Below are 24672 nucleotides of genomic sequence, written 5' to 3'. Positions count from 1 at the left end.
TTAGCTTTTTATCAGAAAATCAATAACTGCGCATAACAACATGTAAACAAATATCGCGCCACTATTTTAAACCAGTCAAACAAAACGTTCCGTTTATAAAAAATATGTGCATATTATAAGAAGGTTTACGAAAATCATATTGATGTTATTATGGAAAATCCATTAAAATATGTAATTCTGACCAACAAGGTTTAAATATTAATTATATTTGGAAATGCTGTGTGGAAATGTAATAAAAGATTCGAATATTATGCTTAAGTTATCTGTGTACCTATCCGATACTGTTTATTGACAAATGGATTTGACATTTATCATATTCATTTGTGTGACATTTGATGGGCTGAATTGAATTTGTTAATTTGTTCCAATGACTAAGGAATCCTATGGACAGGGCATATTGTTCTATACAAACAACTGATTATACAAATATCATGCATTTCGATACCGAAATAATAAAACTAATACTGTCTCTTTCTAACTAATGAATATTCTGATATGTGAAAAAATATGGCTATACGTCAGTCAGTGCTAATTCTATACCGCTTGACATTTGAAGTTAGCTCAAATACCTACTGTGGCCGGTCGCCATTTTATGTTCTCGTTATTACGATGTACATGCTCTGTCATTGCTCCGTAGTAAACATTGAAAAATATTGAATATTTTTGTGATTGTGACAAACATTTGTGTCTAAAACATATAGAGTGGTCAAGGACAAATAGTGGCATAATGCCAAAGCGCAGTATTGTGGGATGTGGCTCCGGAAAGAATGAAAACCAGAAAAGTTTGTCTTTGCACCGGTATGTATACGTTTTGACTGAAATATTAGTTATTTCTTTGCTGATTTAGTTATTTTCATGTATATTGAATTGAGGAGTATTCACAGACTATGTTCAGTGCAAAATTGTTACCAAATATAGCTTTATTTTGTATATTTTCGTTCTAGTAAAATAATGAATTTGGGTGCTAGTGATGGCTTATAATATCGACATTAGCAAAATGTTCGATGAAGACGTGCGTCTCCCAAGGCTGTGTCATTAATCTTAAGAATAGTTGCTTTGGTGAATACACTTCCAAATTAACAAATTAATTTTGCCAAGAGCAGCAGAAGGAAAAATAAAACACTTAAATTTACCTAATATGAATTTTAACTTAAGTAAGATTAGTCGCTTTTATAGTACTTTAAAAATGTATTTATAAATAAGTCAGGTCAGGACTAAAATTATAATAACCTAAAAATTCATTTTTTATAGGTTACCAAGAAGTGAAAATAGAAAAGGAAAATGGTTAGAAGCAATTGAAACTGAAAATATCAAGCCAAATGTAAAGGATATATCATAGTATGTTCCCTACATTTCCCCGAAAGTGCTTTCAATAGAACAATGGATGTGATTAGTCTGCACGATGATGCTATACCAGTATGTTTGCCGCTGCATTCACACAGGGTGAGGTTTTTATCTGTAGACACATGATGTCTTCCAATTTACTTTTGGTCTTTTTATTTAGATTTAGGGCTGTCATTTATATTCTAACGTTTCTTCTATTTTGAACAGGGCCTGTGAACAAACTGAGATGGTTTTATATGATTTTTTGAGTACAAACTTGGGTGATATTTGGTTGTTGAAATGTTATTGACTGAGGGAAAGTGAAATTTACTTTAAATACATGGGATGTTTTAATTTATTTTTCTATTCTTTATAAATTTATATTTATAAAGCATTTGAATGCCATAAAATAAAACCAAAAATATAAATTTAAATTCCGCTATTGCAAGCCCTAATGTTAATATTAATTTCAAACCGTCGCGTCAGCATTGCCCTTTTAATTAAAATGTATTGCATGTTAGTTAAAATGTAAAGTGAACAATGTTAGTTAATGTAAACTGTGACATTTCATTTCCAGGTACCGGTTGAGCCTCAAATCCCGAACTCAAAAATGAACAGAGTGAATCCGAGTGCATCACAGGCTGCACGAAATAGTTTAGTTCTATAATTTTCTCTGTTATTAAGTAATTATTGTTTTTTTTTTTCTATTACCTACTGTATATTGTGTTGTTCATCGTAATAAAAAACTATTATATACCTATATTAGTATTTATTTTGTATCATTATATTACATTCCTCAAAACTGAAATTAGTTCAGCTAAAAGGTAACAAACAGCACATTCAATGACTGGGTGGTACGAAGTTCACCGGGACCGCTAGTAATTTAATAAAACAATCGAATACTAAATTATTCTGTTTTTCCGGAGCATGCGCCATCCCGCATGGCTGTAATACCATAGCAGCAAAATGCATACAAAAGATTTTATACCGCATTCCTGTACCACATTTGCTCTTTACTGGCATGCTTCCGTTAATACTACATTCCAATAATATCTGATTTCAAAAACACCAGTCAAACAAAACAAAATATCCAATAAACCAGTTGGTCAATTTAGCAGATAACTTAAATGCCAAATTGTAAGTCTACCGTAATCCTTATATCCAAGTCAAAATTGAACTGGATTTATTAAATTATACAGGGTTAGCTATCTTGTCCTGCGAGGTTGCTGGTGTTTTACAAGTAACCCTGTTTAAGTGTTACCGTCACGAGCACTCATCGTCATACTTCATTCTTATTATTTTTCTCCATCGCGCCAAAAGAAGTATAACTTCAAAAAAATATGTATATATAAATACTAGCGGTCCGCCCCGGCTTCGCCCGTGGTACATTTTTACGTTTTCTCTCCATAAGAACCATCCTCGTACTTCAAGAAATGTAATAAAAAAAGAATTAACGAAATCGGTTCAGTTGTTCTCGAGTTATGCGCTTACCAACACAATTTGCGATTCATTTTTATATTATAGATTATTTTTATATCGATAAACATATTAATGTTTATCGATATATTCTCGGCACTAAACACCGCCATGTTTAGTTCCATTCAATATGGCGCCGGCCACACTTTTTTTGTAGGTATGTCACTTCCATGTGATTCCTTATTCATTGATTTGTTCACCTCTTACGATCTGTCTGTGGTGCAGTCAAAATTTTTAAAGAAATTATATTTGTAGAGCAAGTAAATTCTTTGTTACACCTGTAGATCATGTTTCTTTGAAAATTATCCATTTGGCTTCATGAAATAGCAGCAGATACACCGAAATGGTTACAATAATCAAGAACCAGTTATTAAAACATTTATCGAGGTAAGATACTTTGTTTTTCGAAACTCTAATCTCATAATCTGTATTGAAGTCTAATTGAGTAGTACTAATTAAATAATATGAGTATAATGCGACGTTGTTATTCATGGCACAGCTTGCCAACTTTTTCATTGTTCCTGAGTAAAGTTTTTGCGATAGCGCAAAAACTAGTACTCAGGTATCGTAAAAAATAGACGATTAGGTGTTTATCAAAGTGCTATATTTTAGCTTATTAGTGTTATCATTTTCCAAGAACGACAGTGAGTCAAAAAATTTTATATTGATGTAATAATTTATTATAAACCTTATTTCCAGATTTACGAAAAATCTATCTCCAGAACAAATATCTCTATCAGCGCTCCGTGGATCTGGTGAGCTCCAGGACTTAACGTTAGATGAGGATTTGTTGACAGATCTCCTAGAGTTGCCTGGGTGGGTTCGCTTGACATCAGCTAAGTGCAATCGTGCCTCATTCAGGATACAATGGACCAAACTCAAAACTGTGCCCATAGTCTTGGTGAGTAGCATAAATGTAATGTTAATTTAAACAGATATACTTTTAAAACTGTACTTATTGTAAATAATGCAACTTCCTACAGAGATAGACATAAAATCATCTTGATGATTATAAATAATATATCTTTGTTTATTTTATGTTTCTACCACTTTTATTATGTTAATAGGTTTTTGTAATTATGAAGAGATACTAATTTATAATTTCATAAGATTATTTGCAAAGTCTATGTTAGAAGGCTTTGAATATTTAAGTTTTCTGTATTCTGTTTTCCTTCATAATATCTTGCATATTAGTTGAACAATTATTATATTATTTTGCAATCTGCAACTACTACTTAGACTTCAATGATCATAACTACTCAATAAAAAACTGTCAATTTCAATTCTCGACTTATTCAATATAGCCTCAGAGCTTGAACGTTACCCATTTATTTACGCATTAGAATAGACAGCACATAAAATAACTCAATTAAAAAAGCTCATGAGCTCTTTCAAGCTCATGAGGCAGACAAAGTTTATCATGCAAAATATTAGTATGAATATCAATTTGTGTCAAGAAACTGTCCTACAATCTTTATCCATTTCTTGAAAAAACTGACAACCCTATTTTAAAACTATGATTATTACTGTATTTTTCTATAAATTTGTGTCAAACCCTGACACACATACTCTCTGACACTACAACCTACGCCAATTATTTGTATTGAAGCATTTAAGCCAAGGCCTCTATTGACACTGTTGTAAGTCTTAAGTCTTTGCACAAACATTGCTCTGTTAAATGTTTATGTAATGGATACTTAAAAATTTATTGGAAAGTTATTTTATGACTATTCATAACAATCTAGTCATACTAGAAATGACACAGATTTCAGTGGCATTATTATTTGAGGAAAAGGAAAGTGTTAAATAGCTCCATTTTTCCGTTCAACTCGCAGGCGAGTTAACAACCAATGAAATTTTTAAGTTTAATTTTTTTATATTAATAATTGTTGTATCGACCAATGAAATGAGTCAATATACACAAGGTGGTGACTGGTGACTCAAATACTTTTGTAATTATTCAATTTCATTTGTAAATGTCTGTTGTATTAAAAAGACTAAAAAAAGAAATCTTTCACCCGGCATGCCGGCCCTATCAACTAACGGTTCCTCGAATGCGGGTACTGTGGCACGTGTTTCAGAAATCTTTCGCACACGGCATGCAAAATGAATGAAATTGTGCCATCAGTCTAGGAAGACTGATGGCGCATTAAAAAAATCGTTACTCCAAAATCAAAGCTATGCTGCAAAATCCTACTAAATATTATAAATGCGAAAGTTTGTGAGGATGTGTGTGTGTTTGTTACTCTTTCATCATACTACTAATCCAATTACAATGAAATTTAGCACACATATAGAGGGTAACTTGTATTAAAACGTAGGATAGGTTTTATCCCGGAAATCCTACGAGAACGGGAACTATCCGGTTTTCCTTTGAAAACGCGGGCGAAGCCGTGTGCGGAAATCTAGTCGATCATAATGCATAATATAAACAATACATTTAATAACTCAATTTCAACAATGCACTCAATAATTTTGTTTGCATGCACATTAAACTAAAGACGAGTTTATGTTTCCATCAAAACAAATCAAAGTTAATCAACTTCCTCCATTACAAGCAGCTACTATTATCGATATCAGGTATAATGAATTATAATTCACAACACGCAATTTTATATCACAGTACCTAACTAGTATTTGCATTATTATATAATTATAATTGCAACTTCATGTTTGCCAATGCCAGTAGGATCAAGGTTCGGCAATCGACGAAGCGAAACTTAATGCATTTTAAAACAAATTAATTGAAAGTTTGTTTTTTTGGGTGATGGGTTGATGATGACCATTCATTCAATATTTTATATGTACACATAAATGTAAGGTATTTGCAACAATGTAACCAACCATAGTATTGTTTTTTACTAATTCGCAAATGGCAGCCTTTTGCTAATTACGTAAACTGACATTAGAAGTCAATTGGCGAATACCTACTAGAGCCAAGAGTCTCTTTGGGTCACAAAGCTTATCATATTGTTTTTTGCCTAGTTGTTGGTTAGGGCATTTGAAGAATAATAGAGGGGCTTTAGATATAAATAAGCTAAGAATGAATAACTAAGAAAAACTCATTTACTATTTATAAGTAGCTGAGCTCGTACTTACGTAAAACAATGTAATCGGACAAGAATTTAATCTGCATTTAAACAATAACGCTAAGAGTAATGCAGTAGAAAACTCAACAGTGCAATATGATTCTAATCTTGTTTGTATGCAAACAATAATCTCGATTTAAGAGAATTGACCGTAAAAACATTATTCAACAACTTTTTCTTATGATAATCAACAATTGGTTCTCAGTACAAATATTGATGATTACTGGAGTGCTAAGTTGCCCCAATATAGTATGTATTTGAATGCCATAAGACCAATGTATGAGAGCTATCATTCAATACCGTATATTATATTCCCGTTCCCTTGGGATAAAACCTATCTTATGTATTAATTCAAGTTACCCTCTATATGTGTGCTAAATTTCATTGTAATCGGTTCTGTAGTATTTGCGTGAAAGAGTAGCACACACATACACATACATACATCCTCACAAACTTTCGCATTTATAATATTAGTAAGAAGGATAGGATAGGAGTTTACATAAAGTAATATCCAACAGCAATCCATCTCCATAATCTGTCAATAATTAATCAGCATTAAAACATGATTATTCAATTAATTTATGATGGTTAATCTCTAGTCTGTTATCACAGATCAACCATAAGCTAATTGATCTCTATCTATTGAGGTATTTATTTAATTTTTGCTTTTATTTCATCGCTTCCTTATTTGCGATTATTTTCAGAACCTCGACGAAGTGCACATAGCATTAGAAGTATGTTCGGAGCCGCGAGTTTTAAATCCAAATGCCGCGGCGGCCATGCCAGCGCCAGGGAAATATAGTTACATTCATAAGGTAACAGATATTTTTAATAGCTTAGGCATAGATATCAGCACAACATTCGATCTTTACACCGTTAGTACACCGAGTCACCGACGCATTCGCGTGCGGCAGCGAAACAACGAAAAATCTGTCAGTAGTATGGCAGGTTTTCGCATACGATATGTCACACTCTAGCACATAGATAGATGAAATAGTTGCGTCCTTGTCAGTATTGTTTTGCAAGGAACTGCGAAATGGCCATTACACAGACGCATTGCGAAAAAGTTGCGAAAACATTGCTGTGTACTAACGTTCCGCAGATATTTCGCTACGCAGTAGTTTCGCAGAGATTCGCTGCCGCACGCGAATGCGTCGGTGTACTAACGGCATTAAAAACGACAAACTAACGCACACATGATTAAATGTCAAAGTGAGATAGCATGATTCAATTATTGTGAAAGAAAAAGAGACAACTGCTATCAATGCATCATGCATGTGTATGTAGGAATGTAAAGTGTTAGTAGCAAGTGCATATGTAGGAAAAAAACAGTAATAGATTTATAATATAATTATAGTCTTTCTACATTGTTATTTTTGATAACAGAAATTCGAGTTTCGTTTCAGGTGATAGATGGTATCTCAGTGGCTGTGAATCATGTTCAAGTAGATTTTAATTGTGATGCATTCACCAGTAGTGTTCAGGTATTTATTATTAAATTATATTTCTTAAGGTGCGTACAGATTATATAACATTGTTATATATAACACGTCAAAATGTATTGAAAAATGTTATAAAACAATGTAACATTGTTATACTTAACAATTTTTCAGTACATTTTGTTGTGTTATATAATCTGTAAGCACCTTTATTTATAAATGTATATATTCAGGATATATTTTTATAATAATATTTGGGCATTTTAGATCTCAAGAGTGACAGTTGAATCGCGGACTCCGGACGGCAGGAAGGGTGACCTAAGACTGACTAGAATCAAGTCGCCAGACACAGGACAGCTACTTATTTTTAAGGTAACATATTTACGAATATGCTTTCATAAATATCTTTGAATTCTTTGCTTAACCTATTTAAGTTCATAAACGATACGATACAATCTGTAAAGAAAAAATAGGCAATATGAATTAAATATTACACTTATAATTTTCTTAACTCACAAAATTTTTTCCTACATAGAAATTCCGTAGAACAAAATCTTCCATATTTTGGGTTTTCCATCTCCTTTACATGTTATGTCTTCTATTTTTGTCGGGTTTAATAAATTACTCTATTAGTTTATTATCCTATAATTGTTCAGCAATTGCCTATTCATTCTCTATACACATTCTTCTTAAACCTAAAAAATATTCTCCGAATACTATGTCGCCTATCGTATATATGTATATAGATTTTGATAAAATGATAATTTTTCAGGAATTGGAATGGCAAAGTGCGCGTATAGAAGCCAAAGCGCACGGTGCAGCGGCTGCAAACTTACCACCACTAAGACTGCTCTTGGGAAATACACACTGCCGTATTGTGATCAAGAAACGATTGTCGGGTAAGAATTGGATTTGCAATATGATTATTTATTTATAGATTTTTTATGTATGCAAGAAAAGTGTTTCGTTAATTTTTCGTTAGTTTCTTTACTAGAATTTAATTTCTATTCTTTTTAAGGTCTGGTTAAACAGCATTTGAATTTTGTTTACACATTTTATATGATATTATTGAACTCTTTTTTATAATACTTAAGTGTTTTTTTTTTGTCCATGTAACGTTTTAGTTTTTGTTAATCAATAATTTTTTTCATTTGGTCCCGTTATATGGTACTAAATTCGATTCCAGTATAAAACTCTGTTGTTTCATTTTCTCCAGACTGTGCAGTACTAGGTTCACGACTAGTGCTCCGCCCGGAGCCGCTCGCGTGGGCACTAACAGATGGACAGCTACGGGCAGCTCTAGCTTGTGCCGCTGCACTAGCGGGGCCGGTACACCGCGCCACACAGCTCGCGACCCGTACGAAAGCTGCGAGGAAGGTGAGTGGTGCAGACTGGTGGCACAGGGGAACAGAAGATATATAATCACTACATAGCATAAAACTAGCTTCCGCCCACGACTTTGTACGTGCATCCCCGTTTTTCCCCGTTCCCGCAAGAATTTCGGGAAATCCTTTCTTAGGGGATGCCTACGTTATGACATCTACCTGCATGCCAAATTTCAGCCCGATACGTCCAGTGGTTTGGGCTGTGCGTTGATAGATCACTATATCAGTCACCTTTGAGTTTTATATATATAGACAAAGTCGCCTTCTGCCGTCTCTGTATCTTTAAAATTACGCAGAGTTTGTAGGTTTTTTTTAATAGGTAGAACGATTCAAGAAGAAGGTTTTAGTGTATATTTTGTTAAGTTTTAGACAAAGCGGTTGAAGACGCTGGTAGCAAGCTTTATAAATAAATTGTAGAAAAAAAAATTCTCTAAAAAGATCTCCCCAAAATTCATTCAAATAAAAAAAATAATTTTAATTCATCCACCAAACTAATAACAATACTTTATAAATAAATTACAGATAGAGGAACCAATACAACAAATCCAAACCCGCTCGACGTCAAGCGACCGCGACATTTTGGCGCGAATGTTCGCGAAGCACGACGTTCGAGAAACTTCCTACCACCTTTTGGCGCCAAGGATCGACTTGCATCTGTGTGATGATCCTGGATGTAAGTTTATATTATTATTAATTTATGATTTTTTCCTCCAATACATATATTTTTTTTGAATAATGGCGACGACACACTATTGCAATATAACTTTAACTATTCCCTGTAAACCGTAAAAATAATAATGCACTTATTATTTTTATAACCAAAAAAACAAAAAATAATGTGGTAAAATAAAAAAGTGATTTAATAATCTGTTTCACCTACCTATTACCTTAATTGGCTATGTCCTGCCCAGCACTTAACCTACGTCCCTTATTTCTATTTGTTTGTTTATCAGTGGGTAGATCAGAAATGCCTCAACTAGCGAACGGTGGCGCGTTACAAGTGACGCTAGTGAGCATGCAAGCTGATCTCTTCCCTTACCATAAGGCGTCTGATGATAGACGGCATTGGAGAGGATATAGGTAAGGAAAAAAATGGAAAAAATAATTATATTTCAGTTTTTTAGTTGCTAAATTCGTTAAGATTGTTCTAGTCCTGGGAAAAAAGCTAAATTATTTGATATATTGTGTTGTTTATGTGCTTTTATCGGAAATTTTTAAAAAATAAAAAAGAGAAGAAAAACCTAAACTAGAAGAACAGAGAAAATAAATAGAAAAATATTTTTTCGGAAAATAAATCGCTTTTAGTAGCTTTCTGTTGAAGTTTTTGTATTTTACAATACAAGTATTTAACAGTTTAATTATTTATTTATAGAGAAGCAGCGACACCACACAGTCAATGGTTATCACAGGCGCTGTCTTCCTTTTGCGCGTCGCTACTCGACTTGCTGGACCCTAGACCGATCACACCTAGTCATAAGGTATGAGTAATTTAATTTATATATGGGAATAAAAAACTTCATCTTCGTTAACGGATGTTGATTTCGTAATAAGAAATCTTATTTTTATTAAATGGTGTGTTTTTTACGTGACTTTGAATCGGCAAAGCACGAAATTAAAAAAAAATTATCGGCTCAGTAAGCAGTTCCTACTGAGAAGAAACTCTCTTGTAGCTCTTTGAAAAAGAATTACTTTTCAACAAATAATACTCTCCTTAATTAAGGGTGAAAAGTTGACAATTTAATTTTTTTCGATTTATGCCAGACAACTGTCTCGTGGTTCATAAGCAAAAATATTCTATTGATTTCTATTTTCTACAAATCAATTGTTTCTTTTTTTGTTATATTTTTCTACGATTATTTTGAATATTCCATTACACATATCAATGGTATATTTTAATTATTCTAGACTGTCAGTAATCCAGAGAGAAATGAAGAGACAATGCCCAACGGTGTGAGTCACAAACCGAGTGCGACAAGTTCAAACCCTTCTACCGCGCCTACTTCACATACTACCTCACAAGGTATGTTAATTAAATTTTTTACAATTTTTAGAGAAGAAAATTTTGTAAATATTTGTATCGCCTTCTTTACTGATTTTAAAAGGGAGTTTTCATAATATTTTTAGAGAAAAAAATTTTGTATTTGGTCACTATCAAGACATGTAACTTCTGAGCCTGTACTTCTGTGACATGTCAATTGTACCTGAATGAAATCTATTTACACAGAATTTAAGTTTACTATTTTTCAGTATAGAAGCTTGCATGGAAAAAAAGAGAGAGAATTTTTATTAACTTTAGCTTTGATTTTGTTTTCAGCATCGCCGACTAGAACTCGAATATTACAACAGTTGGGAAAGCTGATGACGACATGCTTAGTTTTAAGGATAGATGACTTTACCGTATATAAGGTACGAGCATAATTTATTAAACACTTTAAGAAATTATAATGAATGTTATGAAACTTCAGGTACCTTCATATATTAACTTTATTCTACATATTAACAAGAATCAAATTCCAAAATTCGTTAATTACAGTTTTCGTTACAGTGGGAACTAGGATACATTTTTTTAATTGTAAACTCCTCTACAATTTTTTTTCATGATGTTTATTTTTAAAGGTTTCCACGGGCTCTAAAACGAAAGAGTCGCCAAGACCTCTAGTTTCCGCTGAGAAGGCAACACTGCCGGGAGACGCAGGGCTACTACACGCTGAACTGACCTTCTTCTATTATCCTGGAGATGTCTGCTTTCCTGGTATGCCTTTAGCAAATATTATTATATATACTATGCAAAAATTATAATCATAAATTGTTCATTAATTGATAAACGTTTCTTTTGCTTAGTTTTTAACTAGGCGGTTGTTTTGGTTGTGAAAGATTCGAAGAAATGCCCAGAAAAATATGTAACTCACTTTGCGCGTTCACTTGTTATGTCAACAAAAATGTTCATATAATTCTCTTTCTCTTAAACGTCTGATTCAAACCAATATATTATTCTGACTTTTTACTTGTTTTTGCACATTTTCTATAAACAACTTTCCATGAAATTAAACATCTTAACATCTTTTCCCACAGTGCCCGCACCAAAACTATACGTGCAGTTAAGCCCAGTGCGGGTAGTACTAGACGTGCCTAGTGTGGTATGGCTCGCTGCGTTTCTACCTCACGTGGCTGCAGCTGCTCAGGCCAATAGTGGGGACACGGGGAGTACGTACATGGATGTACGGGCGGAGGTTATCATGCCGAAGGTAAAAAATACATAAAATGAAGAAAAACTTAACTTACTACAGCAAATGACGTATCGCAAGGTAGTGATCTCTATCAGGCAACCCTAAAAATAAAAGGAGACAAAACAATCTGCAAAAATGGTCAAGATAGGTTGCGGGTAGGAAAAAATTGGTTTGTGAATAAAAAAATGGGTCGTGCCAAGTGTGTGGCTCGCTGCGTTTCTTCCGCACTTGGCAGCGGCTGCGCGATATACCATTCAATTTATATTGATCAAATTAGATATGACAGATTCCTTCTAAGGTCGAATTTCCAGTAAACAATTACGCAGACTTCGAGTCAATAAAACCCTTATTCTCTACAAGTAAAGTCGACTACCCCGCGAGTCAATAAATTATCACCCTTTTTCTCTACAAATAAAGTCGACTATCCCGGGCAAGCGGGCGCCGAGCTCTAAGATTATTTTAATCAATTATACAAACGAGTCAATAAATTATAACCCCTATTCAACACTGATAAGGTCGCATATCCCGCAGATCGTGCTAGAAGCAGGGCCAGAACACATCGCACAGCAGCGCGACTGACACATAATTTCAATCTATTACTCTCCAACTTGTTTATAAAATATCGACTCTATTTTATAGCTTTAAGGTCGAATTTCCAGTAACTAATTACTTAGTCTTTAGTGTCAATCAACTACCATCTTTCCACTACACTAGATCGTAAGTCTATAACGAAATACTTAATCAATTATCACCCCTATTCCCTACTAATAAGATCGCTTATCCCACAGATCGTGCTAGAAGCAGGGCCGGAACACATCGCACAGCAGCGCGACAGACCGCGCGAGTTGCACGTGTGCACCGCGCGTGTCACGCTCACTAATGTGCGGGAAGCGGCTAGGGCTAGTGAGTTGTTTTAAATAGATTCCTTGTTTGTTTATAAATATTTATTAAGCTATTATATATATAGCTTCTATCGCGGGCCTTGAGCGCGGGGACCGAATCGAGAAATTCCGTAACGAAAAAACCTCACGCTCCCCACTTCAACGGGCTCGGAGGTGTGGCTTGAAGGCATGCTATGCGATAGCTTTACCGCGGCAGTCCCCGAGTGCCACAAGTCTTTTTTGCTAAAAACATGGTACATACTAATAAAGATAAACTAAAAAGATTAAAAAAAATTTTCGCTTAAATATTAAGTTATGAAGCAGTGAAAAAAAATATTATACCTTCGTAAAACTTATTATTAACTAATACCCACAATTATTTATTATCAAATGTATTGTATGTAGTAATAGTATAGCTCACTACAAAACTCTTCCTTAAAGACCAATAGGAAGAGTTTTGCTTAGCACATTTTTGAGTCGGATTGTGATTCTAGATGCTTATGCATATTTGGATTTATAATTGATAAAAAGGTGATTTTATCACGTTTATATAATATATTATCACTCTCTACTTCTCCTATACTATCACAAAAGATTTCTGCTTATTATTATAGTTATCTATTTATCCCATATATCACAAAACAAACATCTGATGTGTTTATTTTATAGATACCCCCGGTACTCGAGCGGATTTAGCCTCCATTATAGCGGCGTTACGTCGCCACGCCCCGCGGGGACATTTCCCCAGTTCGACGGACGATATGGACCCTATACACGAGCAGTTTGTGCTGCATGCTGATGGTGAGTATGCTTCTTAAGGCTGGTTGCAGAGCTTGACCGACCATCAGTGCGTACGTCAGTCGCGCTTGTCATATGTATGGAAATTCATAAAACCGTTCATAGCTAGACACGCGTACTGTCATGCGCATTAGTGTCATAGTCATACAATTGTTGATGCGTATCGTCAGGACTGACGGTACGCACTGATGGTCGGTCAAGCTCTGCAACCAGCCTAAGGTCTTCTTTATTTCTGGATAGTATCCCATTCCAATGTAAGCAGTGGTACATAGATCCTCCTTCTTAATAATAAGGAGAATCTATTTTCCACAGCTTGCTCTTATCAATCGTCTTCAAATGTCAATGGATTGATACTCAATAAATGATTTTTATTTTTATTTTATTTTATTTATTTATTATATGTATAACTTTCATCTGGTTAAACCAATTTATAGTATTATTTTTTTTATTTGAAGGCCAGTGCCTCCCGTGTGTTCTGATTTAATATTTATTTAGTTCTGATAAATTGATCGGTATAAGTTTTTGTTTAACAAAATATTATTAAAATGATATTCCGTCAGGTCTCGATGACATAGACCGCGGCACGTCCATAACATCAGAACTGCTATGGCGTGAAGCACGTGGCATATGGTGCGCACGCGCAGAGCCGCTGTGGGCGGACTTCAGCGGAGCCCGAGCTACCAACTACCGGCCCACGCCGCTGCTCGACGCCACGCCCTTGACCGCCTGGGTGAGTGTGTACAGAGCATTGATATAATATTACTACGTATGGAGGAGACACCACGAACAAAATCTGTGCGCCATTTTTTTGCTCTAACTAAGTTTTAAAAATTATTATCTAGTTAGGTACTTACCGATGAAAGTTATTCCTTTGCACTTTTCCGTATTATTTGTATTATTTGTGCAATATCATAACACACGAAGGCATATTTGATGCGTTTCACTTTAAAACAAATAAAAAATGAGCGTGCAGTTACGCCAAGTCGTCGTCTCCATATCTCAATGGTACAGAGCTTTAGGGAGAATTTCTAACCAAAAAATATTAAAATAATGTATGAAAATTAATGTCACTATCAAATATGCTTCCAAATATATTTTTAGCGAGCGACACCTGATCACAGGGCCGGATCTACCCATGGGCTTTATGGGCTGCAGCCCAGGGCCCCGAGGTTAAAAGGGCCCCCATACCCCGATAAAAACAATGGGCGATAATTTGAAAAAAAATCCGTAGTCGGTTTTCGAAAAAAAATTGATGAAAATCGCATAAATACCTACTTCAATAACTTTCACCTAAAAGGATGTTTGCATGTTGATTTTCAACTTATAGAAAATAAATCTCATTTATTGAAACTATTTGGTTATTTTATATAGGTAGTTATACATAATAATAACTAGCTGCGCCCCGCGATTTCACTCACGTGGCTCAGATCCTGTTGGTCTTAGCCTGATGATATAATAGCCTTCCACTATAAATGGGCTATCTAACACCGAAATAATTTTTTTATAACTATCAACGTACTATTAAAAATTTATATACTTATAAACATTTGTCATTTTTTAACGAAATGCGTTATTGAATGCGTTTTAACTCTTATGTACGAGCCCGAACGAGTTATGGCCAAGTCATGTAAGGTTAAATTAGGTAAGAATCTCGGAATTCGAGATACCCAGCTGTAAGTCTGTAAATACTTATACAGGGTGTAATCGTTAAGTGTGCACAGGCGATTTTTCCGTAAGTATTACAGATAACAAAAAACTTTAAACTGATATCGAAAGTACTTAACCTTATGAGTAAAATGGCCGTAATAAATTTTTAAAAATAAATCGAGAAATATCAAAAAAATTATCTTTAAACCCTCCCATACATTAAGTATGAAATATGAATATCCACGTCTGTAAAGCTAGAAAGGTCAAGTCGGCAGAATCACTCGTTTTATATCTCAAAATTTAGTGCTCATTTAGTGCTAATTTAGTGCTGAAAACAGATATTTGGTGCTGTGATAGGGGGACTGAAAATGAGAACACTGCTAACTTTTCATTAAGCTAGCAGTACGTCTGTAAAGCAAGAAAGGTCAAGTCGGCCGAATCACTCGTTTTATATCTCAAAATTTAGTGCTCATTTAGTGCTAATTTAGTGCTGAAAACAGATATTTGGTGCTGTGATAGGAGGACTGAAAATGAGAACACTGCTAACTTTTCATTAAGCTAGCAGTACGTCTGTAAAGCAAGAAAGGTCAAGTCGGCCGAATCACTCGTTTTATATCTCAAAATATAGTGCTCATTTAGTGCTAATTTAGTGCTGAAAACAGATATTTGGTGCTGTGATGGGGGGGACTGAAAATGAGAACACTGCTAACTTTTCATTAAGCTAGCAGTGTACCATTCGTGACCGCGCTGTGATACAGTTGGAGCCAGAGGCACATCAGCTAATAATTTAGTGCTCAATTAGTGCTGCCTGTACAAGCAAACAGATTTTTCAAAAAAACATTTTTTCAATTTTTAAGTATAGATAACTGCTGAGTGCTGACATAACGATACGAGCAATCATAGAGCTGAAAGATGACTTTAAAATCGGCATTGGTGAAATTGAAAAGAGTTACTAATTAGTGCTAAATGAATGCTACCGATGAACCCAGAAAAAATTTTTGGGAAAATCATTTTTCAACTGCCCGCTAGAAAATAATCATTATAATCGAAAAGTTATAGGCATTATCTGTATTGCAAATATCGAGTTTTCATCAAATCTCAACGTTATAAGATCACAGGAAACGACCCTGACTTCCCTAGCGATGTAGCCGCTGTGTGTGTGTGTGTGTTAAATTTTTTTTTTCAAATCAACAACAGCTGCTAGTATAACGACGCCAGCAGTCTTAAGAGCTAGAAGAAGACTCTAAAACGGGAACTAATGGAATTGAAAGACGTCACCATTTAGTGCTCAATTCGTGCTGCCAGTACAGCAAAAGATTTTTGAAAAATATTTTTTTTTATTTTTTTTTCAAAGCAGCTACTGCTAGTATAGCGACTCCAGCAGTCTCAAGAGCGAGGAAAGTAGTATAAGACGGGAACTCATGAAATTGAAAGGCGTCACCATTTAGTGCTCATTATTATTGTTTATTTTTTATTTATTTATTAATTTACACTATATTTTAACACTATATAACCTTAACAAATTTTCGCCAAACTGTAAAACAGTTTGTTGGCGATGCGCTCCTACTTATTATAGATTACCCTGGGTTATACATTGCCAAATTAGTTGATAAACAAACACTTAAATACCGCTATTAATGACATACATAGTATAAAACAAAGTCACATTTCTCTGTACCTATTTATACTTAAATCTATAAAACTAAGCAACGGATTTTGATGCAGTTTTGTTTTTCTTCAACTGTTAGAGTGATTCAAGATGAAGGTTTCAGTATAATTAATAATCTATATTATGTTAAGTTTCAGCCAACGCGGGCGAAGCCGCGGGCGGAAAGCTAGTACTAGATATTTGACAAAATGTATTTTTTTAATTTACTCTTTACAGATCCTATTTTTAATTTATTTTCGTCTAGTAAAATCGGGTACATGTTACAAATTTTTGGTATATAATATTTTCTAGATCGCTGGTCATAACAATTTTTTGTTATTGGTACATAAAATTTTCTTACTTTTGACGCTCTTGTATTAAATCTAAACTGTTTTACAATTTTAAAGTCATTACTATAATATGTATCTATGGCATTTCAATATATAGCCTTATAATTTACAGGTAGGATGTTACAATATGGAAATAATTTGTCATAATTATTTTTAAACTTCTTTCGAACTTTCTTATGAACTAAATACTTAATTAATCTTACTTGTAGGTTCTTAATTTGATCTAAGTATGTTTTAAAAGTTAATCCATAACAACTCAGTCCATAACTTATTATTGAGTCAGCAAGTGCATAGTAAACAACGTACAGAGTATGTTTATTTAAAATCCGACTTAGGTAGTAAAACTGTCCCAAGACTGATCTCAAACGATTACACACATAATTTACATGTAATTTCCAATTAAAGTGTTTATCAATTGTCAACCCCAAATATTTAATATTGTCAACGACATCCAATTTACTACATACACAGTTAGTTTTATTATTATGAAAACATTTATATGTGTGGCCTATTAAATTAATTTGAAAAGCTGAGTTTTTAGCATTTTTATTGTGTGGTGAATAAATATATAGACACTTAGTTTTTTGTATATTGAGAATTATACCATTGTCATGTGCCCACTTACACACGTTCTCGAAATCACTCTGTACCTTGTCCACCATGACTGCTGTGTCGTTGCCGGCGAGCAGCAGGCACATGTCATCTGCGTACATACAGACCTTACAGTTCTTGACCACATTCGACACGCTGTTCACGTGCATAATATAACCAACCGGGCCGAAAACGGAGCCGGTCGGGACTCCTAGCTCCACAGGTATCTCAGCTCCAGTCGTTCCATTGATGACGGTACGTAAAGTTCTATTCGCCAAATATTCTCGGAACCATTGGTTAATTGGTCCCCTTACCCCACATTCGTCCATAGCCTGTAAAAGCTGCTCGTGGCCCAGCGTGTCGAATGCTTTTTTATAGTCTATAAACAGTGCCAGGACCCGCTGCCCACCGCCAAGCCCTGTGTTCACATAATCTGAAAAGTCAGTTAAAGCCGACGCAGTACTACGACCCTTCCGGAAACCATGCTGTGTTTGAGACAATACATTATTACTTTCCAAAAAAGAACTTATTTGTTGAATAATTATTTTTTCTACAATTTTATTAATTACGCACAAGATGGCTATAGGTCTGTAATTAGAATAATCCAAATGACTACCATGTTTATATATTGGCCTAATTAGAGATTTCTTTAGTTCTGTTGGGTATTTTCCATTTGATATACACATATTTATGAAATTTGCCAAAACGGGACTGACTTTTTCTTTAACATATTTTAAATCTTGAACCCTAATTTTGTCTATGCCTGGGGCTTTATCACAGCTTAATTTGTCAATAACCTTCTCAACCTTCTCTTTGCTCACTTTTAAAAATCTAAAAGAAACATTACTCGTTTTAACATATTCATTACGATCTAAAAATTTTTGATTACATTTATGTTTTATACTTACAATTTCTTGTGTAAATGTTTTTGAAAAATTATTACATATACTCTCAATGTTCTCATTCTCGCCCAAACATTTCATTATTGTCGCATCTACATTATTTTTGCTACGTCCCAGCCATTCATTAATTTTACACCATATTTTTCTAAAATCCCCTTCACATTTTTGTAGTTCCCCCTGCTTATATTTATTTTTGGTAGCATTTATAATTTTATTTGTTTTATTTCTATACCTAGTATATTCTAATCTTTTATTCATATTTTTAGGATATTTTTTCCAGGTTCTGAATAGTTCATCTCTTCTCTCAATCATTCCCTTAATTTTTTTAGTTACCCATGGTTGTGTTTCCCTATGAGAATTTTGTACAACTGCCACTTTAGAAGAATTATAAATGCTGCCAAACAACGAACTCAATGTTTCATACAACAACAATGGGCAATTTAATGTCAACAATTCCGACCAATCAACATTATCTAATTTACTTCTAACTAATTTATTACACAAAGTATACTTTAATGTCGGTACATACGGTTCACAAACGTTTGGCACGAGATCTAAGCGCGTTCCTATCAGGTGATGATCTGACAGCTTACAGGTGAGCATGTGTGCAGAGACGCTCGCCGCGTTGCGCGTACGCACCCACACATGGTCAATGCACGACGACTGCACGACGCCGTCAACGATCGCCTCGCGCGTAATCTCACTCGCCGGTATTGCACATCTTAAGCCGTATTCACACATCATATTCTTATATTGTGAAATTGTGTTATTCAGTCTGTTGTTTAACAAGTCCAAGTTTACGTCACCTATGAATAATATATCATCCGATGGTAATATCTGCTTAAGTAGAAGATCACACTCACTCAAAAATTGCAATCTGTTGGTGTTCGGCGGTCGGTACGTTGCGATTATGTGAACTATGTTTTTGTCTGTTTTTAATTTTCCAACTAGTATTTCCGAGGCTGAAGTTTCTCTTATGTCTGCGTAAAAATTCAATGAGTTCTTAGAGTATATCAATAAGCCCCCTCCCCTATTATTTTCTCTTGTATTTGCATGTAAGTTGTATTGCGGTATTTTATAAAACGATAATTCTTCTTTTTTTACATTTACTTCCGATAGTATTATTATATCTATTTTTTCATCGCAAAGTTGTAGTAAGACCATAAATTCACTAAAGTGTTTTCTTAATGATCTTATATTTAGGTGTACTATATCTAATTGTTTTTGTTTGCCTTTAAAATATTTGCTCCAATCTTTCGTATCATTGTATCGAGTATATTCTATTCCATCATCCAAATTGAAGTTTTTAAGTAATTTTAAATAAATATTTGTTAGTCGCTTGTTTTATCTTTCGGTGTCAAGTTGCTATATCGTTTGCTTTTTGCCGTTTTATTTGAAAGGGCTTGGCGAAACTTAGATTTTCTGTGAATTTTAACCGATTTTGCCGACAGATTTCGAGAAATCTTGAGAAATCTTGAAAAAACTTGCGGCTCAAAAAACTGCGTCAAACGCCGCCAACCCCGTGAAAATCGGTTCCTTCATTCCAAAGTTATTGCGATTCGAAAATTCAAAAAATAGTGTTCTGTGAAACGGTTATCAAAATATCATCTGTAAACAGTTATAATATTTGAGCTCGGAGAGCTCAAAATAATACAGAAATTGTATTGTTATGGGTTATTTTTCTTAAGCACACGATGATATGAATTTGGAAACAAACAAATATGCTATTATAAAGAAAACGTTTTATTTCATTGACGTACACAATCAATGGAAATGTTAACTTAAAGTAAGAACTACATGCACTTATTATAAAAAAACGGTTAGACTTAACCACAGGATAATAATTAAGTGGTAGGTAGTAACTAACTAGCTTATTTTAACAAAACTTATCTAAGTAATCTTAGCAAATTAATGAGGGCGCCAGGAGGATTTTATTCATTAAACGGGATCCTTCCAATCCCTGCCTTGAGTTAGCTCCGGTAGTAATAAACAGTCGTATGGATATCGAATGCGTATAATTTTGATCGTGAGATCGAAGGCGTTTCATATAGGCTACAAACAAAACACAATTTTATTTACTTTTGAGTTTTAATAATCTTAACATTATAGTACTAAAACTACGACTTACCCCTTCTCGCACGAAAATAATAGCACAAACTTAGGATAATAACACTTATATTATATATTATTATTTCAAACAAATTAAACCAACAACCAGTGTACCGAGATCCACTGCTCAACGGCCACTGACCTTTCAATGACAATCCGATAAAGATTTCCAGACGTTTCTAAAGATATTAATAATTATAAAAAATGCATTGAGATTTGTGTGGATTTGAACTCACGACCCGCGGATCGATGCTCCACGTTAGTTCCACTGAGCCACTCGTACGATAGCTCAAGTTGTGAAACTGCGTTACAATTATTGTTAGTTTACCAAACATAACAGTATGTTTGAGCTCGAAGTTGTACGGTTGAGCTCAGAAATTGTATGTTTGAGCTCAAAAACATCATAAGTGCAATTTTAAGCGTCTAGGCCGCCGAGGTATGGAATTAGTGGGAAGTTGCAGGGATGGCCTGTATGGTCAACCGTTTTTCTAATTTTTCCTCTCTTAAAGTTAATCAGAAGTAGAATACTCCAATAAAAAAAAAAAGTCAATTTTTTTATTGAATGAATGAATGAATAAATATCTGTTTTCAGCACTAAATTAGCACTAAATGAGCACTAAATTTTGAGATATAAAACGAGTGATTCGGCCGACTTGACCTTTCTTGCTTTACAGACGTACTGCTAGCTTAATGAAAAGTTAGCAGTGTTCTCATTTTCAGTCCCCCTATCACAGCACCAAATATCTGTTTTCAGCACTAAATTAGCACTAAATGAGCACTATATTTTGAGATATAAAACGAGTGATTCGGCCGACTTGACCTTTCTTGCTTTACAGACGTACTGCTAGCTTAATGAAAAGTTAGCAGTGTTCTCATTTTCAGTCCCCCTATCACAGCACCAAATATCTGTTTTCAGCACTAAATTAGCACTAAATGAGCACTAAATTTTGAGATATAAAACGAGTGATTCGGCCGACTTGACCTTTCTTGCTTTACAGACGTACTGCTAGCTTAATGAAAAGTTAGCAGTGTTCTCATTTTCAGTCCCCCTATCACAGCACCAAATATCTGTTTTCAGCACTAAATTAGCACTAAATGAGCACTATATTTTGAGATATAAAACGAGTGATTCGGCCGACTTGACCTTTCTTGCTTTACAGACGTACTGCTAGCTTAATGAAAAGTTAGCAGTGTTCTCATTTTCAGTCCCCCTATCACAGCACCAAATATCTAAATATCTGTTTTCAGCACTAAATTAGCACTAAATGAGCACTATATTTTGAGATATAAAACGAGTGATTCGGCCGACTTGACCTTTCTTGCTTTACAGACGTACTGCTAGCTTAATGAAAAGTTAGCAGTGTTCTCATTTTCAGTCCCCCTATCACAGCACCAAATATCTGTTTTCAGCACTAAATTAGCACTAAATGAGCACTAAATTTTGAGATATAAAACGAGTGATTCGGCCGACTTGACCTTTCTTGCTTTACAGACGTACTGCTAGCTTAATGAAAAGTTAGCAGTGTTCTCATTTTCAGTCCCCCTATCACAGCACCAAATATCTGTTTTCAGCACTAAATTAGCACTAAATGAGCACTAAATTTTGAGATATAAAACGAGTGATTCTGCCGACTTGACCTTTCTAGCTTTACAGACGTTGAATATCCCATATACATTTAATATGAAAGATTTTAGCTTTCTTTTTCTTTTTTTGGTTTTCTGCTTTAATTACTTCGCAAATTTGAAGTGGCATTTTCCACGCTTTTTCCGGACATTTTCACGCATTTTCCGGGACTTTAACAGGCATTTTCCGGGAATTATCCAGGCATTGCGTGAAAATGTCCGGAGAAAAAGTGGAACATACCTGGAAAAACCCCGGAAAATGCCTGGGAATTTCCCGGAAAATGCCTGGGAAATGCCCGGAAAATGCCCGGAAAATATCCGGAAAATGCCTGGGAAATGCGTGAAAATGTCCGGAAAATGCGTGAAAATGTCCGGGAAAAGTGTGGAAAACGCCTGTAAAATCCTCGGAAAATGCCTGGAATATCCTCGGAAAATGTCAGGGAAAAGGCTGGAAAATATCCGGAAAATGCCTGGGAAATATCCGGAAAATGCCTGGGAAATGCCCGGAAAATTCCCGGAAAATCCCCGGAATAAATAAATAAATAAATATATTATAGGACATTATTACACAAATCGACCTAGTCCCACAGTAAGCTCAATAATTAAGGCTTGTGTTGTGGGTACTAGGCGACGAAAAATATAATATTTAATAAATACATATATAGATAATAACACCCAGACCCAAGAACAAATAATTGAGTTCATCACACAAATATTTGCCCTGACCGGGGATCGAACCCGGAACCGTCGGCTCAGTAGGCAGTTACTTTACCACTGCGCCAACCGCGTCGTCTAATAATATATGGGAGAAGCGGAATACAGGGGAGGTGAAGTTATTACTTTACAGGTATTTCCCGGAAAATGTCTGGAAAATATCCGGAAAATGCCTGGGAAATACCTGTAAAGTAATAAGTACACCTCCCCTGTATTCCGGGGATTTCCAGGCATTTAAAACGCTTTTCCCGGACATTCAGACAGAAATGAAAGAAAGAAAGAAAGAAAATACATTTATTTTAATGTCTTGCCACACAGGAAAAAAAATTGAGAATAGTAAGATACAATAAAGTTTGGATGCGAAGAAAACAGAAAATTATATTAAATACTAATTAAACCTAAACACATAGGGTCTGTGCAGCATCAAACATTAAAAAAGGAAACCACTCGGTGATATTCTGTGATGCAGAGGCATCGCAGCACCGGTTTTCAGTGGGCCCTCCTCGACAGTCAAAGGCACAGTGTAAATTTTTTACATAATATATTTATATAGTTTGGAGAAAGCAAAAGGTATACATAAATAATTAATATATTTAAAAAAAGAAAACATATTACATAAATATACAATATACATAATTACATTATAATTTGTATGTTATAGAATTATAGTAACTTTACTACATATATATTGACTAGGTTGTAAGGAGATCAAACAATGCGAAACATTTAGTTACCATGCAACTAAAGCTGGCCTACCTGCTTTACGATTAGATAATTTTTATATTTATTTTTAAAATTAGTCACAGATTGAATGTTGCGATAAGGCGGAGGCAGGTTGTTCCAACATTTAGTTGCATTGTACTTAAAACTGCCTCTGAATGCGTTTGTATGAAATTTTTGAAAATACATTATGTACGGCGTTGCCCTAGTATTATATCTGCTGTTTATATTACGCCCCCAAATTATTTTATCATGGAGATACTCAGGTTTAGTAGACTTTACTATCCCAAATAGTAAGGTGGCAAAATGCATGTGCCGTCGATTTTCCATGTTTAATATTTTGGCTTTATTAAGATAAGGTGATATATGATGCCTAGAAGGTATGTTCCAGCAAAATCGAGCACATGCATTTTGAACCCGCTGAATAGCATTCTTAGTTCTTTTAAGTAAACGAGGACCGTATACAGTATCTCCATAATCAAATTTTGAGAGAATTAATGTTTCACATAATCTGACCTTTACTTCAGAATTTATATAACGCTTCAGACGATATAAGACCTTAAGACGATAAAAACAATTTGAAATTGTTTTGTTCACATGCTTTTCAAACCTCAAACCTTCGTCAAATATAATTCCTAGATTGCGGGCTTCATTAACACGTTGCAGGACCGTACCCTTAATTGACACTTCTATGTTTTGCTGTTTTTCAAGCTTCTCAATTTGTTTTTTTGTTCCCATAATAAGATATTT

The 24672-nt window shown here is 34.6% G+C and overlaps 1 protein-coding gene and 1 long non-coding RNA gene across 6 annotated transcripts in view; both read left to right on the top strand.

Annotated features, from left to right (window-relative positions):
* The first annotated feature begins 738 nt into the window (after positions 1–738).
* On the top strand, positions 739–2083 carry LOC123701338. Of its 2 annotated transcripts, none has more exons than XR_006752720.1 (3): positions 739–798; positions 1252–1443; positions 1901–2083. It is a non-coding gene; the product is annotated as an uncharacterized LOC123701338 (long non-coding RNA). The 2 variants fall into 2 exon arrangements; XR_006752719.1 differs by lacking the exon at positions 739–798 and adding an exon at positions 1107–1154.
* Positions 2084–2995: 912 nt separating this feature from the next.
* LOC123701316 (UHRF1-binding protein 1-like) overlaps positions 2996–24672 on the top strand; it is a 31931-nt gene continuing 10254 nt past the window's right edge. For all 4 annotated transcript variants that reach the window (XM_045648744.1, XM_045648743.1, XM_045648745.1 and 1 more), the window contains exons 1-17: positions 2996–3186; positions 3499–3700; positions 6593–6703; positions 7295–7372; positions 7595–7699; positions 8100–8226; positions 8544–8704; positions 9235–9385; positions 9666–9792; positions 10085–10190; positions 10618–10732; positions 11027–11118; positions 11329–11464; positions 11785–11957; positions 12728–12842; positions 13490–13621; positions 14179–14348. In XM_045648744.1, coding sequence (XP_045504700.1) covers positions 3143–3186; positions 3499–3700; positions 6593–6703; positions 7295–7372; positions 7595–7699; positions 8100–8226; positions 8544–8704; positions 9235–9385; positions 9666–9792; positions 10085–10190; positions 10618–10732; positions 11027–11118; positions 11329–11464; positions 11785–11957; positions 12728–12842; positions 13490–13621; positions 14179–14348 — 2145 coding nt within the window. In that variant the 5' untranslated portion in view covers positions 2996–3142. The remainder of the gene's footprint in view (positions 3187–3498; positions 3701–6592; positions 6704–7294; positions 7373–7594; positions 7700–8099; positions 8227–8543; positions 8705–9234; positions 9386–9665; positions 9793–10084; positions 10191–10617; positions 10733–11026; positions 11119–11328; positions 11465–11784; positions 11958–12727; positions 12843–13489; positions 13622–14178; positions 14349–24672) is intronic.

The sequence above is a fragment of the Colias croceus genome, chromosome 21 (genome assembly GCF_905220415.1).
Source record: "Colias croceus chromosome 21, ilColCroc2.1".
NCBI lineage: Eukaryota > Metazoa > Arthropoda > Insecta > Lepidoptera > Pieridae > Colias > Colias croceus.
The sequence above is the reverse complement of the archived record's forward strand: the minus strand, read 5'-3'. Positions and strand labels throughout refer to the sequence as shown.